Below are 21,212 nucleotides of genomic sequence, written 5' to 3' on the forward strand. Positions count from 1 at the left end.
TAGATTTTTTAAAGAATATTTTTTCAAAGGCCAAATAAGGTGTAGATTATTTAAAGAATATTTTTTCAAGGACCAAATAAGGGGTAGATTTTTTAAATATTTTTTCAAATGCCAAATAAGGCGTAGATTTTTTAAAGAATATTTTTTCAAGGACCAAATAAGGCGTAGATTTTTTAAAGAATATTTTTTCAAGGACCAAATAAGGCGTAGATTTTTTAAAGAATATTTTTTCAAGGACCAAATAAGGCGTAGATTTTGTAAAGAATATTTTTTTCAAGTACCAAATAAGACGTAGATTTTTTAAAGAATATTTTTTCAAGGACCAAATTAGGCGTCGATTTTTTAAAGAATATTTTTTCAAGGAACAAATAAGGCGTAGATTTTTTTTAAAGAATATTTTTGTCAATAACAAAATAAGACGTAGATTTTTTAAAGAATATTTTTTCAAGGACCAAATTAGGCGTCGATTTTTTAAAGAATTTATTTGAGCCACCTGTAAAGCCATAGGCGTCGATTTTTTAAAGAATATTTTTTCAAGGACCAAATTATGCGTAGATTTTTTAAAGAATACTTTTTCAAGGAACAAATAAGGCGTAGATTTTTTTAAAGAATATTTTTGTCAATTACAAAATAAGACGTTAAAGAAAGCTCCTTGGGTTTCAATAATGCTTGCCCCACGTTGGGCGTCAATAAAGCAACTCGAAACACCAAGATTTAAAATAATGTTGGCTACTCCTTGTTTAGGAACTACTTCCCGCTTATGATCTAGTCCATCAACTTGGGCAAGCGTGGGTAATGATCTTAAGCCTTCAGTGTCCGCTAAACGAATTAGAGCCGGGTGGTCCAGGACTCGGAGTGAAGCTGATTTTATTGAAATTAGATTGAGCTTAGGTACTAATTATGAGAAGCAAGATCATCGTCTAGTATTGGTTGTGTAATAATGTAGTAGATTCACAGATGTAGTTTTTAGTACTATTTACAAAATATTTACATAGTTAACCTTAATTTCAAATGTTTAAAACTGAGTTGCATTTTAGTATTTAAGTGATCAATAAAACGTATGTGTTTATACTATTGTAATTAAAATTTGAATAAAATAGAGTTGATACGCTTCAACGTAGATTTTTTAAAGAATATTTTTTCAAGGACCAAATAAGGCGTAGATTTTTTAAAGAATATTTTTTCAAGGACCAAATAAGGCGTAGATTTTTTAAAGAATATTTTTTCAAGGACCAAGTAAGGCGTAGATTTTTTAAAGAATATTTATTCAAGGACCAAATAAGACGTAGATTTTTTAAAGAATATTTTTTCAACGACCAAATAAGGCGTAGATTTTTTAAAGAATATTTTTTCAATCAACAAATAAGACGTAGATTTTTTAAAGAATATTTTTCCAATCAACAAATAAGGCGTAGATTTTTTAAAGTATATTTTTTCAATCAACAAATAAGTCGTAGATTTTTTAAAGAATATTTTTTCAATCAACAAATAAGGCGTAGATTTTTTAAAGAATATTTTTTCAATCAACAAATAAGGCGTAGATTTTTTAAAGAATATTTTTCCAATCAACAAATAAGGCGTAGATTTTTTAAAGAATATTTTTTCAATCATACAAATAAGGCGTAGATTTTTTAAAGAAAATTTTTTCAAGCACCCACCAAAGGCGTGGATTTTTTAAAGAATATTTTTTCAATCAACAAATAAGGCGTAGATTTTTTAAAGAATATTTTTTCAATCAACAAATAAGGCGTAGATTTTTTAAAGAATATTTTTTCAATCAACAAATAAGGCGTAGATTTTTTAAAGAATATTTTTTTTCAAGGACCAAATAAGGCGTAGATTTTGTAAAGAATATTTTTTTCAAGTACCAAATAAGACGTAGATTTTTTAAAGAATATTTTTTCAAGGACCAAATTAGGCGTAGATTTTGTAAAGAATATTTTTTTCAAGTACCAAATAAGACGTAGATTTTTTAAAGAATATTTTTTCAAGGACCAAATTAGGCGTAGATTTTGTAAAGAATATTTTTTTCAAGTACCAAATAAGACGTAGATTTTTTAAAGAATATTTTTTCAAGGACCAAATTAGGCGTAGATTTTTTAAAGAATATTTTTTCAAGGACCAAATTAGGCGTAGATTTTTTAAAGAATATTTTTTCAAGGAACAAATAAGGCGTAGATTTTTTTTAAAGAATATTTTTGTCAATAACAAAATAAGACGTAGATTTTTTAAAGAATATTTTTTTTCAAGGACCAAATAAGGCGTAGATTTTTTAAAGAATATTTTTTCAAGGACCAAATAAGGCGTAGATTTTTTAAAGAATATTTTTTCAAGGACCAAATAAGGCGTAGATTTTTTAAAGAATATTTTTTCAAGGACCAAATAAGGCGTAGATTTTTTAAAGAATATTTTTTCAAGGACCAAATAAGGCGTAGATTTTTTAAAGAATATTTTTTCAAGGACCAAATAAGGCGTAGATTTTTTAAAGAATATTTTTTCAAGGACCAAATAAGGCGTAGATTTTTTAAAGAATATTTTTTCAAGGACCAAATAAGGCGTAGATTTTTTAAAGAATATTTTTTCAAGGACCAAATAAGGCGTAGATTTTTTAAAGAATATTTTTTCAAGGACCAAATAAGGCGTAGATTTTTTAAAGAATATTTTTTCAAGGACCAAATAAGGCGTAGATTTTTTAAAGAATATTTTTTCAAGGACCAAATAAGGCGTAGATTTTTTAAAGAATATTTTTTCAAGGACCAAATAAGGCGTAGATTTTTTAAAGAATATTTTTTCAAGGACCAAATAAGGCGTAGATTTTTTAAAGAATATTTTTTCAAGGACCAAATAAGGCGTAGATTTTTTAAAGAATATTTTTTCAAGGACCAAATAAGGCGTAGATTTTTTAAAGAATATTTTTTCAAGGACCAAATAAGGCGTAGATTTTTTAAAGAATATTTTTTCAAGGACCAAATAAGGCGTAGATTTTTTAAAGAATATTTTTTCAAGGACCAAATAAGGCGTAGATTTTTTAAAGAATATTTTTTCAAGGACCAAATAAGGCGTAGATTTTTTAAAGAATATTTTTTCAAGGACCAAATAAGGCGTAGATTTTTTAAAGAATATTTTTTCAAGGACCAAATAAGGCGTAGATTTTTTAAAGAATATTTTTTCAAGGACCAAATAAGGCGTAGATTTTTTAAAGAATATTTTTTCAAGGACCAAATAAGGCGTAGATTTTTTAAAGAATATTTTTTCAAGGACCAAATAAGGCGTAGATTTTTTAAAGAATATTTTTTCAAGGACCAAATAAGGCGTAGATTTTTTAAAGAATATTTTTTCAAGGACCAAATAAGGCGTAGATTTTTTAAAGAATATTTTTTCAAGGACCAAATAAGGCGTAGATTTTTTAAAGAATATTTTTTCAAGGACCAAATAAGGCGTAGATTTTTTAAAGAATATTTTTTCAAGGACCAAATAAGGCGTAGATTTTTTAAAGAATATTTTTTCAAGGACCAAATAAGGCGTAGATTTTTTAAAGAATATTTTTTCAAGGACCAAATAAGGCGTAGATTTTTTAAAGAATATTTTTTCAAGGACCAAATAAGGCGTAGATTTTTTAAAGAATATTTTTTCAAGGACCAAATAAGGCGTAGATTTTTTAAAAATTTTTTTTTTTCAAGGACCAAATAAGGCGTAGATTTTTTAAAGAATATTTTTTCAAGGACCAAATAAGGCGTAGATTTTTTAAAGAATATTTTTTCAAGGACCAAATAAGGCGTAGATTTTTTAAAGAATATTTTTTCAAGGACCAAATAAGGCGTAGATTTTTTAAAGAATATTTTTTCAAGGACCAAATAAGGCGTAGATTTTTTAAAGAATATTTTTTCAATGTTCAAATAAGGCGTAGATTTTTAAAGAAAATTTTTTCAAGGACCAAATAAGGCGTGGATTTTTTAAAGAATATTTTTTCAAGGACCAAATAAGGCGTAGATTTTTTAAAGAATATTTTTTCAAGGACCAAATAAGGCGTAGATTTTTTAAAGAATATTTTTTCAAGGACCAAATAAGGCGTAGATTTTTTAAAGAATATTTTTTCAAGGACCAAATAAGGCGTAGATTTTTTAAAGAATATTTTTTCAAGGACCAAATAAGGCGTAGATTTTTTAAAGAATATTTTTTCAAGGACCAAATAAGGCGTAGATTTTTTAAAGAATATTTTTTCAAGGACCAAATAAGGCGTAGATCTTTTAAAGGACCAAACAAGGCGTAGATTTTTTAAAGGACCAAATAAGGCGTAGATTTTTTAAAGAATATTTTTTTAAGGACATCGATAGGCTTAGTTTTTTAAAAGAATATTTTTTTAGGGACATCGATAGGCGTAGATTTTTTAAAGAATATTTTTTTAAGGACATCGATAGGCTTAGATTTTTTAAAGAATATTTTTAGGGACCTTTGATAGGCTTGGATTTACATAAGATTATTTTTAGGGACCTTTGATAGGCTTGGATTTATATAAGATTATTTTTAGGGACCTTTGATAGGCTTGGATTTATATAAGATTATTTTTTAGAACCATCAATAGGCTTGGGTTTATAAAAGATTATTTTTTAGTAACCATCGATAGGCTTGGATTTATAAAAGATTATTTTTTAGTAACCATCGATAGGCTTGGATTTTTTAAAGAAAATATTTTAAGGGCCAAACAAGGTTTAGACTATTTAAAGAATATTTTTTCAAGAACGCCTGACAAATTTGTTTCGATTGAAAACTAATATTCTTGGCCAATTACTCGTCCTGAGTATTTTTATACCCTTTAGCACACTGTGGTACAGGGTATTATGTCTTTGTGCACATGTTTGTAACAGGCAAAAGGAATCGAGATAGACACATGGTTTCTTTTGAGAATATGCATAGAATCACTTTCTGAGTCGATTTATGCATGTCCGTTCGTCTGTCCGTCTGTAGATGTTAAGTGGACCGCAGACGATCATGCATGCATTACATCAAAATCGTATACGTGTGTACAGACAATGTCCACAACGGACGAAAAAATTTTTCAATTTGTCCTTGTGCTTAAAAAGTAGAGAAAATGCTGAAAAAGGGCTGAGAACGACCGGCATACTTCCAACAACTCTATAACATTTTTTTCGCAGTATCCGACATCTCTCCCTTTGAAAAAAACGTCACAAATGAGAATATGCATGATGCCTCCACCGCACACACGTCAAAATCGAACGTCATGCATGCGAAAAATCAAAAATTTTTGATTTTGCTTCATGCATCGTAGGTGTGACACATACCTACAAATTTTCACTAACACCACAAAATGGATGTCATGCATGCATGACCGTTTACGGGCCACTTTAAATTGTAAACAAAGTACAGGTCGCATTTATGATCCGATTTGGATGAAATTTGGTACAAGTCACTTATTCGGCCCAAGGACGAACCCTATTGAAATTGGGAAAAATCGGTTCAGATTTAGATATAGCTCCCATATATATTTCCGATATAGGCACCAAAGTACCTATATATCTCTCGATTTGCACGAAATTTGGCATAGAGTCCAGAACGATGTGTGCCAAGTTTCGTGAAATTCGGTTCAAATTTAGTTATAGTTCCCATATATAGTTTTGTCCGATTTTAGGTAAATGGTGCACAAAAGTCCTTATATATCTCTCGATTTACACGAAATTTGGCATAGAGTACTGAATTTAGCCTAGAATGATGTGTGTTAAGTTTCGTAAAAATCGGTTGAGATATAGATATAGCTCCCATATATATTTTCGTCCGATATTATGTAAATGGTGCATCAAAGTCCCTGTATATCTTTCAATTTGCACGAAATTTGGTGTAGCACACTGAATTGAGTCTAGAATTAGATATGTTAAATTTCGTAAAAACGGGTCAGATTTAGATATAGCTCCCATATATATTTTCGTCCGATTTAATGTAAACGGAGTACCAAAGCCCCTATATATCTTTCGATTTCACGAAATTTGGCATGACGTACTAAATTAAGTCTAGAATGATGAAAGATGATGAACCTGAAAATCGGTTCAGATTTTACAAAAGCTCACATATATATTTTCATCCGATTTATTGTAAATGTTGCAATATATGTTCCGATTTCCACCGTATTTGGCATAGCGTACTGGATTGAGTCTAGAATGAGGTGTATTAAGATTCGAGAATATCGTTTCAAATTTAGATATAGGTCCCACATATATATTTTAGTCCGATTTTAGGTAAATGGTACACCAAACTCCTAATGTTTGTCCGATTGACACGAAATTTTGCTCAACGTATCACATTTATATCGAACGGGTGTCCGATTGAGTTTATAATTTTAACAGTGCGGCAAACTTATTCGCGTGTATCATGTTTACTATAGATCGATTTCCTTAAATCTGATTGAAATTTAATTTAGCATATGTTGACATGACATGAAATTGTTAGGATACATATATATATATATATAATATACGTATAGTGGTGAAGGTTATCATGTAGTCGGCCTAGTCCGATTTTACTACTTTCCTTACTGGATTCCTATTGAAAAAGTTTTTTTCTGAAGAAAAAATATTTTTGTCAATTTTTTTATTAAAAAATATTCCTGCCAATTTTTTTTTAATATATACATATATATATATATAATATACGTATAGTGGTGAAGGTTATCATGTAGTCGGCCTAGTCCGATTTTACTACTTTCCTTACTGGATTTCTATTGAAAAAGTTTTTTTCTGAAGAAAAAATATTTTTGTCAATTTTTTTATTAAAAACATATTCCTGCCAATTTTTTTTTTTTTAAATATTTCAGACCAAATTTTTTTTCCTTTAGAAAAGAACCATCCTGACCAAGTTTTTCTGTTACAAAATCATTCTGATCATTTATTTTCTATAAAAAATAATCCTGATCAATTTTCTCTTATCAAAAAATATTCCTGTTCAATTTTTTTCTGTAGAAAAAATATTTCTGAAATAAATATTCTGTCTACCGAAAATATCTTGAATATTTTTTCTATATAAAAAAATATTCATGACCATTTTTTATACAAAAAAATATTTCTGAGTAATTTTTCTATAGAAAAAAATTCTGAGAATTTGTTCTCCACGGGGAAAAATTCTGAGCATTTTTTCTATAGAAAAGTATTCCTGATAAATTTTGTAGAAAAATATTCCTACGTTTTTTTCTATAGAAAATATATTACTATAGAAAAAATATTTCTGACCCAATTTTTTTCTATAGAAAAAAATTCCTGAGTATTTTTTTTTCAGTAAAAAAAAATATATTTATAAAATCTTCCTGACCATCATTTGTTCTATAAAAAAATATTGTTGACAAATTTTCTCAGGAATATTTTTTTATTACATGGAGTCTTAATGCACGGGCTGAAGGGAGTCTTTATTGACAAACTGAAGGGATTATTTATAGAGCATCTGAGGGGAGTCTTTATAGAGCGTCTGAAGGGAGTCTTTATAGACGAATTGAAGGAAGTCTTTATGTCTGAGCAGAAGGTAGTCTTTATAGACGAGCGGATTTTCCAAGGATTTTTTTATTATAAAACAACAACCATTATAAACAATTTCGTTTCGCCTCCCCTTTTATTTATTATTAATGTCAGGTTTTATTTTATCCAATCATTCGGAAACTTCCTATTCTCAATTCCCCACACTGCAAATTGAAATGTCATTTTCACATTGATTAACCTCTAATGTTGGTAAATATTTGAAAAGATTCTTAAATTACTATTTATGGAAAGTGGAATCTAAATTTTCATTTGTAAATATCTGTTCATTGCCATGCGCGTTAATGTTGAGACTAACTCCTCGTGCGGCAATTTGTGGCATGCCGTCACAAAAATTACAGATCATCTGATGATGATGATTTGCCGCCCCGGCAAATTTAGACTACAATTTATTTTTATTAATTCAATTGAATATTTGAGCATGACAAAGCAAATAACAAACCGGCGCACAATGCCTGGGAAAGAGTGAGTGATCGCTTCAGTTACTCTTTGGAGTGATCAAATCTCACAGTAATGACAAAACAAAATTTATAAATAAATGGGCTAACAACAAATATACAATTTTATTTACATTGTTGTATTCCTGGACTGTATATACGTAAAACAATAGAGGGAGGGTAGAAGTTAATTGCATATGATAGGCTTAATTGTGGCTTACGTGACCACAACTTTTTAAAATTTTTAATAGCAACAATTTCATATAGATTTGCATTTTTGCCTAAAATCAATTAAGCTATCATAAAGGTGCGGTGTCATTCCAAAAGCAGATTAAAAAATATAATTGGTTTTTATAAATATTTTTTTTTCGCTATAAAACTCTTCCGATACCGGATACTTTTTAGCACCCATAAAAACCTGATAAATCTTGTTCTACCAATAAATGGATTTGAGCTGAGTGGAGTCTTTATAGACGAGCTGTGGAGAGTCATTTAGACGATCTGAGAAAGTCTTTATAAACGTGAGCGGGAAAACAATGCATAGATTTATGGATTTTTTAAAGAATATTTTTTTCACGCAACAAATAAGACGAAAAAATTTTTCAACGGACAAAACTAGGATAAGTGGATTTTTTTAAAGAATATTTTTTTCCGGGACCAAACAAGGCGTGGAGTTTTTAAAGAATACTTTTTTTAGGGACCAAACAGGGCGTGGATTTTTTAAAGAGAATATTTTTTTTTCAGGGATCAAACTAGGCGTGGATTTTTTAAGAATTTTTTTTTTCAGGGACCAAACAATGCGTGCATTTTTTTAAGAATATTTTTTTCAGGGACCAAACAATGCGTGCATTTTTTAAAGAATAGTTTTTTCAGGGACCAAACAAGGCGTACATTTTTTAAAGAGAATATTTTTTTCAGGGACCAAACTTGGCGTGGATTTTTTAAAGAATAATTTTTTTTAGGAACCAAACAAGGGGTGGATTTTTTAAAGAATATTTTTTCAGGGACCAAACAAGGCGTGGATTTTTTAAAGAATTTTTTTTTTTCAGGGACCAAACAAGGGGTGGATTTTTTAACGAATATTTTTTCAGGGACCAACCAATGCGTGGATTATTTAAAGAATATTTTTTTCAGGGACAAAACTAGGTGTGGATTTTTTAAAGAATGTTTTTTTTCAAGGACCAAACAAGGAGTGGATTTTTTGAAGAATATTTTTTTCAGGGACCAAACAAGGAGTGGATTTTTTAAAGCATATTTTTTTCAAAGGACAAAAAAAGGCGTAGATTTTTAAAGCATATTTTTTCAAAGGACAAAAAAAGGCGTGGATTTTTTAAATCATATTTTTCAAAGGACAAACAAAAAGGCATGGATTTTTAAAGCATATTATTTTCAAAGGACCAAACAATGCGTGGATTTTTAAAGCATATTTTTTTCAAAGGACCAAACAATGCGTGGATATTCCAGATATTTTTTCTCCTATAGAAAAAAAGTCCTCATAATGTTTTCTATATTCCATTTTTTATATAAAAAATATTCCTGATTATAAAAATAATATACTTGGCTAATATTTTTCTATAGAAAATGTTTTCCCCATAATTTTTTTCTATAAAAATAATTTTCCTGACCCAAATTTTTTTCTATAGAAAAAATTTCCTGACCTCTTTTTTTCTATAGAAAAAATTGTCCTGACCAAATTTATTCTATAGTAAAAATGTTCCTGACCAATTTTTTTCTTAGAAAAATATTCCTGATAATTTTTTCTATATTAAAAATATTCCTGGCTAATATTTTTATATAGAAAACATATTCCTTACCATTTTTTTTTTTTTTTTTTGTACAAAAAATATGAATGGCCATTTTTTTCTAATGAAAAAATATTTTTATTATATTTATATTTATATATTATATTATATTATATTTTTTCTATAGAAAAATCTATCCCTTACCAATTTTATTGTTTTTCAATAAAAAACAGAAAGGAAAAAACCAGTCGGACTGGGCCGACTAGATGATACCCTTCACCACTTTGGGTATATTCTACATACGTATCCTAGCAGACGTCATGTGTAGAATATATCTGAACCGATTTCACGGAAACTTGCCAGAGACTACTTTATATTACACCAGTACGTTGTGTCAATCGGCCTAGCTATGGATCTTTTCACGAAGCTTAGCAACATCATTCTGGACTTAATTCAGTACCCTATACCAAAATTCGTGCAAATCGAAAGATAATGTCCCTATATATCTTTCGATTTGCATTGGTGCACCAATTACTTAAAATCCGATGAAAATATATATGGGAGATATATGTAAATCTGAACCAATTTTCACGAAACTTAGCACACATCATTCTAGCCTTAATTCAGTACGCTATGACAAATTTCGTGCAAATCGAATGATTTTCAGAGATTTTGGTGCACCAATTACCTTAAATCGGATCAAAATATATATGGGAGCTATATCTAAATCTAAACCGATTTTCACGAAACTTTGCACACATTATTATAGACAAAATTCAGTACGCTATGTCAAATTTCGTGCAAATCGAAACATATATAGAGACTTTGTGGTGCACCATTTACATAAAATCGGATGAAAATATATATGGGAGCTATATCTGAATCTGAACCGATTTTCAGGAAACTTTACACACATCATTATAGACCTAATTAATTATGCTGTGCCAAATTTCGTGCAGATCGAAAGATATTTAAGGACTTTGGCGCACCATTTACGTTAAATCGGACGAAAATATATATGGGAGCTATATCTAAATCTGGACCGATTTCCAGGAAACTTAACACACATCATTCTAGACATAATTCATTACGCTATGCCAAATTTCGTGCAAATCGAACTATATATAGGGTCATTGGTACACCAATTACCTTAAATCGGATGAAAATATGTATGGGAGCTATATCTAAATCTGGACCGATTTTTCCCAATTTCAATAGGGTTTGTCCTTGGGCCAAATAAGTGACCTACGGCAAATTTCATCCAATTCGGATCATAAATGCGACCTGTACTTTGTTTACAATTTAACATGGACAGACAGACGGACGGACGGACGGACGGACATGCATAAATCGACTTAAAAAGTGATTATATGCATATTCTAAAAAGCAACCATGTGTCTATCTCGTTTCCTTTTGCCTTTTACAAACTTATGCACAAAGACATAATACCCTGTACCACAGTGTGTTGAAGGTTATAAAAATTCCGACCAATATTTGCACGAGCTGAAGACAGTGTGTCCATATAGCCGAGCTGACAGATAAGCAGTTTTATAGACGAACTGAAATACAGGCGGTCTTTACATATTAGCTGGAAGGCTATGGGTCTTTATAGACCCAATAAGACCTATAAAATTATTAATAGGGAAACGAAAACATTTAAGAAGCATTTACAGGCCAAGTAAAGAAGAGAATCTTTAGTAGACGAAGCGGGGAGTCTTTTTAGATCAGCAAAAAGTCTTTTTAAACGACATGAACGCATAATTATACCCTACACAACTATGTTGTCAGGGTATTATAGCTTTGTGCAGCCTCAAACGTTTGTAACGCCGCAAAATATTAGTCCTAGACCCACCTTTAAGTATACCGATTGTAATATCTCGACTAGATGTGTTGATCTAGAAAGGTGTGTCCCTCCGTCCGTCCGTCTGCCAGAATAGGTTCTGGGCAATGAAGACCCCTATTGTTTTTGGAAAAGATCGGTTAATATTTAGAGGATGAAATGGACCAAAAACCTTATTTTTGTCTGATTTTCTGGTCGCTCCAGAGAAGGGGATCAGGCCAAAGAATAAGCATGCCTGTTTTAATAAAGATCGGTCAATATTTTGTGGGTCAAATGGACCCTGACTTTTGTGTGAAAAACGACAAAATTTGTATTCTATGGCGTATATATTTGCCCCTGAAGGACCTAGAACCAAAAAGTTGATAGTATGTTCAAGAGAAGTGGTTGACCTTTAAATTGATACCAATTATATGGTCGTATGTACTCAGATGTGGGAGCTGCACTTAAATATTTACAGGTACTTACGTATTCAGACATTATTTAGTAACCGAAAACCACACTAGAGGGCTTTGAAAATTTCCATGAGATTCCAGTTGTGGTCAAGGATGACACCTATAACTTTCGGTGATGATCAGATAATAATTTTGGGATGAAGTGGACCGAAAACTTAACATTTTGTGTTTTTTTAGTCGATCTATAGGCCACAATAGAAAGCCCAACATCACTACATAACCCACGGTAAAGAGAATCTGGACAAGTACAGCCCTCGTCTACTGAATATTAGTAATATATGTTGACCTTTAGTCAGGTTTCAAGAGGGAGCAAATAACGCAAAGTTAGATTTTCGTGGAAGTTGTGTAGGGTAGTATATGGTCGGCCCCGTCCGACTATACTGCTCCGCTCACTGGTTTTATTTTATTTCTTATACGGCAAAAATATGCCTCATCGAAATATTGGTTTTAGCCGCCCATTTTTCTTTGGACCAAATCCATTTCAGAAAATTTTGAGTCGATTTACAAATGTCACACTCGAAGGGAGTGATCGATTTCATCCAAACTTTGATGGGAAACAAATCTGCATCATTAACTGGAAAAATCATGATTTTCGATTTTTGCCGGTCTTGCAGCAAATTAGCGATATGTAAAAGTAGCACAACTATTATGTTTGTCAAATAAAAATTTCCAAATAATGATTCAGCATTTTTGTGCTAAATTTATTCACATCCCAGAATACAACACCGAAAAAGACCTACCAGCAAATATGCAACCTCACATGTAGCATATCTAGCACGTGTTTGCCCCCAAAACAATGATACTCAAAAATTGACTGATCTACTCAACAGCTATTTGTTGCTTTAAAACGATAAGTAGTAGTAGTTGTTGTTGTTGAATTGTATGTTCGTATTATTCGCCTTTGAAGGTTTTGTTCGTCAATTATCTTTCTGCTGGTCGTGGCAAAATTATTAGATAATCGGCAACATTTTCAATGCCCTCTAGTAATGCGGATGTTTTATCGTTAATCAACCAGTTTACGAAAGGGTGTCGAATGTAACGGACATGCGAACGCGAAACGGAAATATATTCGCAGTGATTTAAACGGAGTTTGAATTTTTGAAAAAAGAAGAAGACAATAATAAAGTTAATATTTTCGAATTTTAAAAGCGCAATTATTTTACAAAAAAAAGAAAACTAAGTGAAAATGGTAATTTTATAAAATATATTCCTAAAAAATAAAATAAATAAAATAAAAAAATAATCACAGCAAAGAAATGTGTGCTATTTTAATCGTATATAATAAAATATAAGAAGTGAAATTTTGAAAAATAAATGTAAACTCAAATTCAGCAAATATACATCGAACAACAAGTCCATACAACAACTACAAGATGTATCCCCATTTATTTGCTTACCTAAAATATTTTCAAATATTTCGACAGCAACCAACAAAGCCTGGATTTTTAATACATATTTCGGAACAATCATTTTGGCGTCGGTTTTTTTAAATACATTTTTAGAATGGTCACCATGTGACATAGATTTTGAAAATATATTCTTGACCATCATTTAGGATTTGATACGAAACACATATACTTTAAAATCTATTGTTTTATTACTATCTAGGCCAAGATTTTTTAACCCTACGGTCAATAACCGGGTACATTTGTACCTTTTTTTGAATAAAAATGCTGTAAAATTTTTAATGATGGAGATATTTGGATCAAATTTTGAGGAATCATTCTTGAGGTATTTTCACACATAATCGAAGAAAAAAATTATAAATATTTTCCATATATATAATTTTTACAATTTTTTAAACTCATTAAAAAATTGGACTATCGTGAGGTTTTTTGATTTAAATTAGTCTATGCGGATCTGGTCTAGATGTAGGAACTCAAAATTATATATAGGTTAAAATAATATATATTTAAATCCATGCTTAAATGATAATCTACCTAAAATAATCATAGCAAATTCGTTATAGCTTTCGAATGGGTTAAGCTTTTTTAGTTATTTCTTATTGGGATCTTATTTAGGTGTTCCTCAACACCTCTGCCAATGTTTGTGGCCCTTGACAACATGGGACCATCAGGGCGACTCGTGGAAGTCAGAAACTACCCTGGTTTTCCCTTGATATACAGGGAAAAAACAATGATTATTGTCCGTAATTATCCAATTATTCTTCATATTGGGCCTGAAACCTTTCCTATAATCGAATTAGTCTGATTTATTACAATCCTAAATTGGCGTAAATATATAAAGTATCATTAAATAACGTTTTAATGTATTAAAAAGTGTTAAAAATGCGCCAATCACAATCTCTAAACTCATAAAATATGAATAATTGGCAATAATTATTGTTTTAGTCCCTGTATACCAAAGGAAAACCAGGGTAGTTTCTGAATTCCACGAGTCGCCCTGTTGGTCCCATGTTGTCTAGGGCCACAAAAATTTGCAGAGGGTTTGAAGAACACCTAAATAAGATCCGAATAAAAAAATAACTAAGAAAGATTAACCCATTCTATAGCTATAACGAATTTACTATGATTGTTTTAGATAGATTATCATTTAAGCATAGATTTAAATATATATTATTTTAATGTATACATAATTTTGAGTTCCTACATTTAGACCAGATCCGCATAGACTATTTTAAAACAAAAAACCTCACGATAGTCCAATTTTTTAATGAGTTACAGACCTAACTTTGGATGGGTACAAATGTACCACGGTTATTGATCTACGTATACTTTTTTGGTTATTGACCGTAGGGTTAAATATGTTTTCTCAATCACCATATATGAGTAGTTTTTAAAAAAATACTTCTTGAAGAGAATCTGATTATAAAAAATTATTTTTTTAAGCGTTAATTTTTAAAATATTGTTTTTCAACAGTCATTTAAACATAGATTTTTTTAAGATATTTTCCAGCCACCTGTAGATTTTTTACAAAAATGTTCTCTTCAACCATCATCTAGGCATCGATTTTTTTAATATTTTTATTCATAGAATCACTTTCTAAGTCGATTTATGCATGCCCGTCTGTCCGTCCGTCTGTAGATGTTAAATTATAAATAAAGTACAGGTCGCATTTATGGTCCGATTTGGATGAAATTTGGCACAGCTCACTTCTTTGGCCTAAGGACGAACGCTATTTAAATTGAAGAAAATCGGTTCAGATTTGGATATAGCTCCCATATATATTTTCGTCTGATTTAAAGTAAATGGTGCGCCAAAGTGCCTACATATCATTCGATTTGCACGATATTTGCCATAGCGATTTAAGGTAAATGGAGCACCAAAGTCCCTACGTATCTTTCGATTTGCACGAAATTTGGCACATGTCACTTATTTGGCCCAAGGACGAACCCTATTGAAATTCATGAAAATCGGTTCAGATTTAGATATAGCTCCCATATATATTTTCGTCCGATTTAAGGTAAATTTTGCACCAAAGTCCCTATGTATCTTTCGATTTACACGAAATTTGGCACAGCGTAATGAATTAGGTCTAGAATGATGTGTGCTACGTTTCATGAAAATCGGTTCAGATTTAGATATAGCTCCCATATATATTTTCGTCCGATTTAAGGTAAATGGTGCACCATAGTCCCTATGTATCTTTCGATTTACACGAAATTTGGCACAGCGTAATGAATTAGGTCTAGAATGATGTGTGCTACGTTTCATGAAAATCGGTTCAGATTTAGATATAGCTCACATATATATTTTCGTCCGATTTAAGGTAAATGGTGCATCAAAATTCCTAAATTTCATTCGATTTGCACGAAATTTGGCACAACGTACTTAATTAAGCCTGGAATGATGTGTGCCAAGTTTCGAGAAAATCGGTCCAGATTTAGATATAGCTCCGATTTATAGTTTCGTCCAATTTTAGGTAAATGGTGCACCAAAGTCCCTACGTATATTTCGATTTGCACGAAATTTGACACAGCGTAATGAATTAGGTCTAGACTGATGTGTGCCAAGTTTCCTAAAAATCGGTTCAGATTTAGATATAGCTCCCATATATACTTTCGTCCGATTTTTAGAAATGGTGTACCAAAGTCCCTATATATCTTCCGATTTGCATAAAATTCGGCATAGCCTACTGAATTAAGTCGAAAATGATGTGTGCTAAGTTTCAGTTCAGATTAAGACATAGTTCATATATATATTTTCTTCCGAGTTTATGTAAGTTGTGCTCTGAAGAGCCAAAGTTTCTGTGATTGCCACACAATTTTGTACAATGAACTGTAGTTAATATAAATTAATCTCTGGCAAGTCTCTTTGAATATAGATTTACATATATATTTTCGTCCGATTTTACACAACCTAGAAGTTAGATATAAAATCTGCACCAAACTCCACAGGTGGGTTCGATTGGCATACATTTTTGCGCAAGGTACTGAAGATACTATAACATAACGTGTGGCAAGTATTGTTTAAATCGGTTCAGAATTAGATATAGTAAGAAGCAACGCTATATCTGACCAAATGAAAAATTTCGTATAGTTGCAGAATGACGATGTTCATGGTTCCAATTTCATGTTAAAAATGCGACGTCTGTCTGTTCATCTGTTGAATATACCTAAAGTGGTGAAAGGTATCATATAGCTGACCCAGTCCGACTTTTCTGCTTTCCTTACTGGTTTTTAATCGAAAATTTGTTAAAAATATTTCGCTGATCCATGTCGGGCTTAATATGATAAAAAATGTCTATTTTCTGCTTCTAAGGGAAATTTTCAATAAGCTCTATGGGCCTATGGGCAAATGTTCACAATACCTTAATGCAGACCTCTTTAATATTAACAAAAAGAACAATTTCTCCGACACAAAGGTTTTCAAACTTTAAACAGATTCTAAAATTGAGATTTTGAACATTTTTTTTCTATTACCAGGCCTTTAATCAGCTTCTGACGATCTTTATCTAAACCTCTTCTAAAGGAGATATTTTACCGCTGTTGCTGGGGGTATTTTTAATAGTTGGAGTGTATATTAAATCCTGTCATCCCGGTCACATTTTGTTATAGCCCCCGTCCATGTTTTAGGTTAGAGGTCTGGTCCCTATGATCCTAGCCGAATTGTGCATTATAAGTGTATCGGATGTAGTATTTCGTTTTCTCAGAGGGTAATAAACCTCATGGCAGACCTTTGAACAGGTCGAACTTAAAGTATGTCATATGTATATTCATTTTAAAGGTTACCTCTGTACCTATCAGCTAAAATTTATAAAAATCCAAAAAATATAAAATAAAAAATGTATGAGGCTTGAAAGCAAAGTTATATTGGATTTTTAATTAAGAACCCTCACAAGCCGGCATGTTGTTAATAAAGACTTGTAAAGACCCGTAGATCTTCTAATGTCTTTCTTATGGCCTATAATAGGTCTCCTAGCAATATAAAACAAGATCATTGTTATACCCTACACAACTATGATGTCAGGATATTATAGCTTTGTGCAGCCCCAAGAGTATGTAACGCCGAGAAATATTTGTCCTAGACCCACCTTTAACTATACCGATCGTCATATCTCGAATAGCTGAGTCGATCTAGACATGTGTGTCCGTCCGTCCGTTCGTCCGTCCGTCTGTCCTTTATAATTTGTAAACACGATACAGGCCACAGTTATGGACCAATCTTTACGAGATTTTGCATGTTGGATGAGTTCTGGCCTAGACCCACCTTTAAGTATACCGATCGTCATATCTCGACTAGTTGAGTCGATCTAGACATGTGTGTCCGTTCGTCCGTCCGTCTGTCCATTATAATTTGTAAACACGATACAGGCCACAGTTATGGAACAATCTTCACGAGATTTTTCATGTTGGATGGGTTCTGGCCAATGAAGACCCCTTTTGTTTTTGGTAAAGATCGGTTAATATTTAGAGGATGAAATGGACCAAATACTTAATTTTTGTCGGTTTTTCTGGTCGCTCCAGAGGCCGCAATTATGGCCCAAACATCTCGAATTTTTACATGGAGAAGGGGATCGGACCAAAGAATAAGCATACTTGTTTTGATAAAGATCGATCAATATTTAGCGGGTCAAATGGACCCTGATTTTTATGTGAAAAATTACAAAATTTGTATACTATGACGTATATATTTACTCCTGAAGGACATAGACCCCAGAAATTGATAGTATATCCTAGAAGAGTGGTTGACCTTTAAATTGATACCAATTATATTGTCGTCGGTACTCGGATGCGGGAGTTACACTTAAATATTTTCAGGTGCTTACGTATTCATATATTATTTAGTAACCTATTACCACACAGGAGTGCGGAATATAGCGCTAATCGCTTTGAAATGTTCCATGAGGTTCTAGTTATGGTCAAGGACAACGCATAAAATGTTAGGTGATGATCAGATAATAATTTTTCGGATGAAGTGGACCGAAAACTTATTTATTTGTACTTTTCGAGTCGAAAGCCGAACATCACAACACAACCCACGGTGATGGGATATAGAACCACAGAAAGTTAGATTTTCATAAATGTTGTGTAGGGTATCGTATGGTCGGCCGCTTCCGACTATACTGCTCCGCTCACTGGTTTCTATCTATAGAAATCATGCAGCAGATACTTTATATATAGAAGTGAATAAATTTGTAAAAAAATATTTTTTTATTTTCCCCAGCTTGGAAAACATTTCACATTGGCGGCGCTAAGCATCACCCTACTCTTGATGCTGAGCTATTATCCCACCGGCAGTGAGGGATCTCGGATATTGGCAGTTTTTTCATTTCCCGGAAAAAGTCATTATGGAATGCATTCTGCCCTGATTAAGGAACTAATCGATCGGGGACATCATGTCACAATGGTGGCGGCATTTTCATTGAAACATCTTAAATTGGGACAGAATTATACGGAAATTCTCATAGAGCCGGTCTATGATTTTTGGAGTGATAGTAAGTCTATACAATATTTTTTCAATTTATTTGCAAATTAATATAATGATCTGTTCTTATTTCAGTCAAGGCCCATTTTAAGGCGAAAACGATTTTCGACTTGAGTACCATTGGTGTTTTGGAGAATCACTTTTTGCTAGAAGTCCTTGGGTTTGGCACCACTGAACATGCCCTGCAACAATCCGCAGTCCAAGATTTGATTAACGAACCAAATCCTCGGGGCAAATATGATTTGTTGTTGTGTGAACAATTCTATCAGGAACCATTTTTGGCATTGGCAAAAATCTATGATATACCTGTGGTTACAAGTGGTACATTGGGGTTTGAAAATCATATGAGTCAAATGATGGGTTTGCTGTCGCCATGGTCATTTGTACCGCATGGTTTTACGGATTACAATGATCATATGACGTTTAAAGAGCGGCTATTGAATTCGTACTACTCATTGGCCGAAGATTTCCTACGGGAATATCATTATTTTCCCGAAATGGATAAAATGGTGAAGAAATATTTTGGCCATTTGAATGGTAAGTTTGGTAAGGAGAGGTTTTTTTAAGAAATATTTTTCAAGGACCGGGTGTAGACGAAGGGAATTTTAATAGATTTTAAAACAAAATATTATTTAAAGGTCCAATAAATACTGAAATACTGAAAATCGGTCCAGATTTAGATAAAGCTCCCATATATATTTTCGTCCGATTTAAGGTAAATGGAGCACCAAAGTCCCTATGTATCTTTCGATTTGCACGAAATTTGGCACATGCCACTTATTTGGTCCAAGGACAAACTCTATTGAAATTCAAGAAAATCGGTTCAGATTAAGATATAGCTCCCATATATATTTTCGTCCGATTTAAGGTAAATGGGGCACCAAAGTCCATATATATCCTTCGATTTGCACGAAATTGGACACAGCGTAATGAATTAGGTCCAGAATGATGTGTGCCTACTTTCAAGAAAATCGGTTCAGATTTAGATATAGCTCCCATATACATTTTCGTCCGATTTATAGAAATGGAGTACCAAAGATTTGGATTTTTTAATAAATATTTTTTCAAGGTCCCTTTAGGCGTGGATTTTTTGATAAATATTTTTTTCAAGGCCCCTTAAGGCGTGAACTTTTTAATAAACATTTGTTTGTCTATTTTATTTTCAGTTACAATTCCCTCAGTCTCAGAAATGGAGAAGAATATTTCGGTTATGTTATTGAACAGCCACATTCCATTGACCACGGCAAGGCCTTTGGTCCCAGGTATCATTTTTGTAGGAGGTATGCACATTTATCCACCCAAGAAGCTACCACAGGATATTCAACAATTTATGGATGGAGCCAAAGATGGTGTGATTTTCTTTAGCTTGGGTAAGGACCTCCCAGAATTTTATTTTAAACGTACAAAAATATTATTTTTACATTTTTCTTGAATATTCCAGGAAGCAACGTCCAATCCAAAGACATGCCCGAAGATAAGTTGCACATTTTCCTGGATGTCTTTGCCGCGATGAAACAACGTGTTATTTGGAAATTTGAAAATGAAAGTATTCCCAATCTGCCCGAGAATATCATGATCAAAAAATGGCTACCACAATCGGATATTTTGGCCCATCCCAATACGAAAGTTTTCATAACCCACGGCGGTCTGTTCGGTACCCAAGAAGGTGTTCACCACGGTGTACCCATGCTGGGTATACCCTTCTATTGTGATCAACAATTGAATTTACGGAAATCCGAAAGACACGGTTATGCCATTAGTTTAGATTTCCTTACAATTACACACGATCTGCTTCGCGATTCATTAAATAAGCTGATCTATGACCGCCAGTATCGTGATAATGTTCAACGTTATTCACGCATCTTTCGTGATCGTCCTATGGGCTCCCGGGAAACTGCTGCCTATTGGATTGAATATGTGATACGTCACAGGGGGGCACCTCAGCTACGTTCTGCCGGTTTGGATTTGAAATGGTATCAATTTTATTTATTAGATGTTATTGCATTTGTTGTTGTTCTGCTATTGGCTGCTATTTTAGTTGTACGTTACGTGTTAAAGAAGCTACTTTTTGGTATTAGTTCGAATAGGAAAATCAAAACGAATTAGATTTGTAGATTATTTTTATATTATATGTTATATTTTATTGTACAGAATTAAGTAATAAATATTTATGAAATTTAAATAAAAAAAAATTATTTTTTTCAAGACACTGTGGATTATAATATTTCAAGAGCCGCCACGAGGCCTGGACTTTTCATAAATATTTTTTAATGGATAAGAAAAGAAATATTTTTTCAAATACCTCCACGGGACATAGATTT

At 32.1% G+C, this 21,212-nt stretch overlaps 1 protein-coding gene across 1 annotated transcript; it reads left to right on the forward strand.

The window, feature by feature from the left end:
* The first annotated feature begins 18,670 nt into the window (after nucleotides 1–18,670).
* On the forward strand, nucleotides 18,671–20,997 carry LOC133324289 (UDP-glycosyltransferase UGT5). The gene is made up of 4 exons (XM_061533135.1): nucleotides 18,671–18,901; nucleotides 18,967–19,428; nucleotides 20,058–20,261; nucleotides 20,333–20,997. The coding sequence occupies exons 1-4, from the start codon at nucleotides 18,679–18,681 to the stop codon at nucleotides 20,995–20,997; spliced, it is 1,554 nt and encodes a 517-aa protein (XP_061389119.1). The 5' UTR covers nucleotides 18,671–18,678.
* Nucleotides 20,998–21,212: the final 215 nt, after the last annotated feature.

The sequence above is a fragment of the Musca vetustissima genome, unplaced genomic scaffold, assembly GCF_032173495.1.
Source record: "Musca vetustissima isolate MV318-11 ecotype Yass unplaced genomic scaffold, APGP_CSIRO_Mvet_v1 utg11553, whole genome shotgun sequence".
Classification (NCBI taxonomy): Eukaryota; Metazoa; Arthropoda; class Insecta; order Diptera; family Muscidae; genus Musca; species Musca vetustissima.

Bases quoted from the DNA above. Each gene is read 5' to 3' on its own strand.
- LOC133324289 (XM_061533135.1), top strand. From the start codon at position 18,679: ATGCTGAGCTATTATCCCACCGGCAGTGAGGGATCTCGGATATTGGCA. The intron at 18,902-18,966 runs GTAAGTCTATAC...TTCTTATTTCAG, and splicing joins CTATGATTTTTGGAGTGATA to TCAAGGCCCATTTTAAGGCG. The intron at 19,429-20,057 runs GTAAGTTTGGTA...TTTTATTTTCAG, and splicing joins ATATTTTGGCCATTTGAATG to TTACAATTCCCTCAGTCTCA.